Source organism: Babylonia areolata, chromosome 29, assembly GCF_041734735.1.
Source record: "Babylonia areolata isolate BAREFJ2019XMU chromosome 29, ASM4173473v1, whole genome shotgun sequence".
In the NCBI taxonomy this organism is placed as follows: Eukaryota; Metazoa; Mollusca; class Gastropoda; order Neogastropoda; family Buccinidae; genus Babylonia; species Babylonia areolata.
In genome coordinates this window covers 35,133,148-35,139,147 of record NC_134904.1, presented here as the reverse complement: position 1 = coordinate 35,139,147, position 6,000 = coordinate 35,133,148, and the positions used below count along the sequence as shown (strand labels likewise).

Genomic DNA, 6,000 nt, shown 5'->3' with positions numbered 1-6,000 from the left:
CAACTCTGACAAAGATACTTCATCCAAAGGAACGTTTTTAGTTTAATTTAAACCCTCTTGCATTCACACACTTGATTTCACAGAAGAATAAAAAATAAATAAATAAATAAAATTAAATAAACCACCTTCATACTGCTCAGCTGTGGCGGGAGAGAATGTAAGAGCAAGTAAAAGGATAAGAGTGTCTTCAGTTTTCCAGTAAAACTTTGTATATTGACAGGGAAAATAACATTATCTGGAAGAATGGAGTTTGTTTGTTTGTTTGCTCGTATTGGCTTTTTTTTGTGTTTTATGACATCACTCTTGTTTATTTATAAGGTGTGTGTAACAGTTAAGATAAGATAAGATAAGAATAACTTTATTATCTCCAACTGGAGAAATTTGTTCAGGTGCATTATCACAACATAGACAAGTAAACAACAAGGGGACCATAACTGTAAAAGTCAACAACAGCTTTTACGAATATTACGAAGATACAAATGTAAAAAAATATCACATACACCGTTTCATACATACATCCACACACTGCAGGTAATAACTAGTATTCTTGATGTGAAAACAGAAAGAATTAAGAAACATTATTTGAATGTAATTATAAACATAGCCTACTATACTGCACATTGATTATAATAGACAGATAAGATAAGAATAAAGATAAATTGCGGAAAACCGCAACCAGATAATCAGCACACACCCGCACCCCCCCCCTCACCCACCACCCCCACCCCCACCCACCCCACACACGCGGATTACTTGATTAAACAAGAGTAATAAACATATGTTCTCAAATAAAGGCATTTCACATATTCGCTTTTAAAAACATTGCAATTAATTATTACATCGTAATTATTAAACAGAAATATATTTAGAATTGTTAATATAATACCATGTTTCAATACCACCAGGGGGGCACATGAAACAGACTTCTTGCCATGCCTTGCCTTGAGTGAGGGACGACGATGGACTGAAAATAAGGTACAAGGTTGAGGTTGAGGGTTTGTTTGTTGGTGTTGCCTTGTTTGCAGAGGAGCCGTCAGTGAACTGGCAGCACCACCGGAAGTGCGTGGTCTCGGTGACGGAGCCCTTCAAGCCTCAGGTCAACCTGGACCTCGGCTGGGTCAACAACAGGCAGAGACCCCCAGTCAGGTTTGACGGTAGGTGTCCGCCGGGTGTTTTTTTGTTTGTTTGTTTGTGAGGTTTTTTTTTTGGTTTTTTGGGGTTTTTTTCTTTTTTAAGTTTCTCAAGGAGGCGGCGTCACTTCGTTTCGGTTTCAGTTTCAGTTTTCAGTTTCTCAAGGAGGCGTCACTGGGTTCGGACAAATCCAAATCCAGCTACATCACCTCTGCTAGGCAGGTGCCTGACCAGCAGCATAACCCAAACGCGCTTAGGATGAAGGTGGCACAATGGTTACGACGCTCGGCTGCCAGTACAGCGAGTCCCATGAGGGCCTGGGTTCGAATCAGTCCCGCTCTCACCCTTCCTCCCAAGACTGGAAAACCGAACTAAGCGTCTAGTTATTCGGATGAGACGATAAAGCGAGATCCCGTGTGCAATAAGCACTTAGCGCACTGAAAAAGAACCCATGGCAACGAGAGTGTTGTCTTCTGGCAATATTCTGAGAAGAAACACACACACACACACACACACACACACACATATATATATATATATATATATATATATATATATATATATATATATGTGCGGTTCGGACGCATCCATATACGCTACACCACATCTGCTTGGCAGATGCCTGACTAGCTAGCTACGTATACCAACGCCGGTTCGGACGATTCCAGTATACGCTGCACCACATCTGCTAAACAGATGCCTGACCAGCTGCGTAACCCAGCGCGCTCAACTCAGGCCTTGTGCTTACAGTTCATTGCTTTTATGTGTTTGTTTGTTTGTTTGTTTGTGTCTACTTTTTAATGTCCAAAATTCCTTTGGTGGATTTTACGACAAATAGATGAGTTCTGAGTTCCCTGGGCGTACCCCATGTACATACGTACCTATCAGAGGGGATTTCTTCGACAAAATTGCGGGGTGCGCGTGGTGTCTGACTGAGTCTTCAGTTAAGTGGTGTTACGGGAACGGGATGACCCTTCCCGGATCTTCTCTCGACAGCTGCCAGCAGGACAGCGTGGAGGAGGTCGTCAGTCTTCTTCCACCGGCGCCCATGTCCTTCCTAGATGACTCCCAGTTTGGGAGACATGATGATGGTTATAAGACTGGTTGTAGAAGGGGCTGGGGGGGGGGTTGGGTTGGGTTGAGGTGGGAGAAAGGGGTATACAGTGGGTGAGGGAAGGGTGGTTAGGGAACAGGATGATACATTCAGTATCAATATCAGTATCAGTAGCTCAAGGAGGCGTCACAGTGCGTTCGGTCAAATCCATATACGCTACACCACATCTGCCAAGCAGATGCCCGGTGACCAGCAGCGTAACCCAACGCGCTTAGTCAGGCCTTGAGAATTTTTTTTTTTTTAAATATAATGATAATAATAATAATAATAATAATAATAATTTTAAAATAAATTAAAATGAAATAAAATAGAATAAAATAAAAATAAATAAATAAATAAATAAATAAATAAAAATTTTAAATAAATAAATGAATAAAATACATAAATAAAAAATAATAGATAAATACTTAAAAATACTACTACTAATAATAATAATAATATTTATAAGGCGCAAAATCTTAATAAAGTCAACTCTAAGCGCAAAAAAAAAAAAAAAAGACAACAGTGATACATGTATACCCGCACGTGTGTGTGCGTGTGCGTGTTTGTATTTTTTTCTTTTTGTTTTGTTTGTTTTGTTGTTGTTTTTTCTTCTTCTTTTTTCTTTCTTTAGTTTTACGTGTTTTCCACTGTGTTGTTTAGTGAAGGGGTGACATGACAGTAAAATTGTTGTAATACTCTCATGTTCAGTGACCTTTCTAGGCAATGACGATGCAATTTTCAAAGCCACCCCCCCCCACCCCTCTCTCTCTCTCTCTCTCTCTCTCTCTCTCTCTCTCTCTCTCTGTGGTGTCGCCCGGTGAGTACTATACATTGATCGTTTCGCAAAGGTAACGGAGTGGTTGACGAAAGGGCAATGAGCACAGGGCGAAAAGGTCACATGAAAGTGGATACGTGCTCTCTTCTTACAGTCCTCATCGATGTACTCCTGTTTTTTGTAAAAGTAACGATGGGGCCACGCTAACTCTTTGAACTTTTGCCATTGCTGTCTGAAAGAAATGAAGGAAGAAGAGGAAGGAGGAGAAGAAGAAGAAGAGGGAGGAGGAGGAGAAGAAGAAGAAAAAGAAGAAGAAGAGGGAGGAGGAGGAGGAGAAGAAGAAAAAGAAGAAGAGGAAGGAGGAGGAGGAGAAGAAGAAAAAGAAGAAGAGGGAGGAGGAGGAGGAAGAGAAGAAGAAGAAAAAGAAGAGGAAGGAGGAGGAGAAGAAGAAGAGGGAGGAGGAGAAGAAGAAGAAGAGGGAGGAGGAGGAGGAGAAGAAGAAAAAGAAGAAGAGGGAGGTGGAGGAGGAAGAGAAGAAGAAGAAAAAGAAGAGGAAGGAGGAGAAGAAGAAGAGGGAGGAGGAGAAGAAGAAGAAAAAAGAAGAAGAAGAAGAGGGAGGAGGAGGAGAAGAAGAAAAAGAAGAAGAGGGAGGAGGAGGAGAAGAAGAAAAAGAAGAAGAAGAGGGAGGAGGAGGAGAAGAAGAAGAAGAGGGAGGAGGAGGAGAAGAAAAAGAAGAAGAAGAGGGAGGAGGAGGAGAAGAAGAAGAAGAAAAAGAAGAGGAAGGAGGAGGAGAAGAAGAAAAAGAAGAAGAGGGAGGAGGAGGAGAAGAAGAAGAAAAAGAAGAAGAAGAAGAGGAAGGAGGAGGAGAAGAAGAAGAGGGAGGAGGAATTTTGTTTAATGTCCCGTCACACATATCGGTGATTGAAGACATTTTGTTAAAGTATTTATGAATACATTTGAGTATTATCGGTTAGAAGGGGTGGGCGATGTGAATGAATGGAGGGTTGGGGGAAACTGGGCAAATGAGGGTGAAATGAGGGTGACATTTGAAAAAAAATTTTCAATACAATTACAGGAAATTACTTAAAGGACTTCGTAAAAGAGAAGTCGTTAAATTGACAAGCGAAACAACTGATAATGAATGCAAAAAAATTACAAACATCAGTCACTTGTGAAGACACACTTTCGTGTACATAAGGCTTCATCAAGCTACAGTCAACAAGAGAGGCAAGGCCTTCAAGACTTACTTGTAACTGAGAGTAAAACACACAAGCTTTTTATGCATTGAATATAATTTCAAAATGTAATGTTTAAGATGAGAAAGATCAGTTTAAAGCAAATTAAGTCCCCTAGCATTAATTACAGAGTATTTTCCCTTCTTTACTATCTGCACCCAAACGTTTACAAAATAAATAAAACTTCCATGCTTAGCAAAAGAAGTTCCTGTTTGAACAAAAAATGATAATAATGACTGCTCTTGTTGTTGGGTCGAATATCAGATCAAAGTGCCAAGTTTAGAGAATACAAAAAATATGAATATAACAGTAAATGCAGTTTGCATATAATTAGGCTTCATTATTTATTTTATTGTGCCCATCCCAGAGGTGCAATATTGTTTTAAACAAGATGACCGGAAAGAACTGAATTTTTCCTATTTTATGCCTAATTTGGTGTCACAAACGAATTTTTGTTGTCAGCTGGGGGGTTAGCAGGTGGTGTCCCCTGCGTATCTTGGATCAGAACAACTACTCAGTACTGATCACTTACCACCAAAGTGATTCGGCAGCAGTGCAGAGTCTCTCTCTTTGTCTCTGTCTCTGTCTCTCTCTTTCTCGTGTATGTGCGTTTGTTTGAATGTGTGCCATTTAGTATGACATCTACGTATTGTTGCAGTGCAGAATCTCTCTCTCTCTCTCTCTCTCTCTCTATATATATATATATATATATATATATATATATATAGCTGTGTATCGTGAATGTGCGCTTGTATGAATGTGTGTCATTTAGTATGACATCTACGTATTGTTACACACTCTCTCTCTCTCTCTCTCTCTCTCTCTGTATATATATATATATATATATATATACATATCGTGAATGTGCGTTTGTTTGAATGTGTGTCATTTAGTATGACATCTACGTATTGTTACACTGAGTGCAGAGTCTCTCTCTCTCTCTCTCTCTCTCTCTCTCTCTCTCTCTCTCTCTCTCTCTCTCTCTCTCTCTCTCTCTCTCTCGTGTATGTGCGTTTGTGTAAATGTGTGTCATTTAGTATGACATCTACGTATTATTACACTGAGTGCAGAGTCTCTCTCTCTCTCTCTCTCTCTCTCTCTCTCTCTCTCTCTCTCTCTCTCTCTTTATACTTGTTTGCACAATGTTCATGTGAATTGTATAAGGCTTTCAAACATAGAGAAATTGCTGTTTCGTGAAATGAATATGATTATATGTTTTGTTATCCGTATTTATACTTGTTTGCACAATGTTCATGTGAACCCCTTCACGTGGGGCTGAGGCATATATGTGAATAAACCATTCCGTTCCGTTCCCTCTCTCTCTCTCTCTCTCTCTCTCTCTCTCTCTCTCTCTCTCTCTCTCTCTCTCTCTCGTGTATGTGCGTTTGTGTGAATGTGTGTCATTATTTTAGTATAACATCTACGTATTGTTATAGTGTGGGTTTTTTTTTTAGACAACAAACACTGACCTCCTCCTCCCACTGCCGCCCCCCCCCCTCCCCGCCCCCCGCCCTCCAGTCCCCCCTAAAAAAAAATTGAAAAGGGAAATAATTAACTGTGGTGACATTTACACTTGTATCCTCCCCTCTGCGCTCGTCATCACAGAGATCGCTTAATTTCTATCAATGCCTCACTTGTTCTCGTACACGTGTCTCTGTTGGTTTGTCAGTGTCTATAATTGTGTTTTCAGTGTGCCAGATATATGTTTAAAACGTGACAGTGAAATCTAGCCACAGCTTATTCAGCTGTTAAAGCTGGAAAAA

The 6,000-nt window shown here is 40.2% G+C and overlaps 1 protein-coding gene across 1 annotated transcript in view; it reads left to right on the top strand.

The window, feature by feature from the left end:
- LOC143274831 (uncharacterized) overlaps nt 1-6,000 on the top strand; it is a 93,342-nt gene that overhangs the window by 76,837 nt on the left and 10,505 nt on the right. The window contains exon 6 of the mRNA XM_076578773.1: nt 1,026-1,154. Coding sequence (XP_076434888.1) covers nt 1,026-1,154 — 129 coding nt within the window. The remainder of the gene's footprint in view (nt 1-1,025; nt 1,155-6,000) is intronic.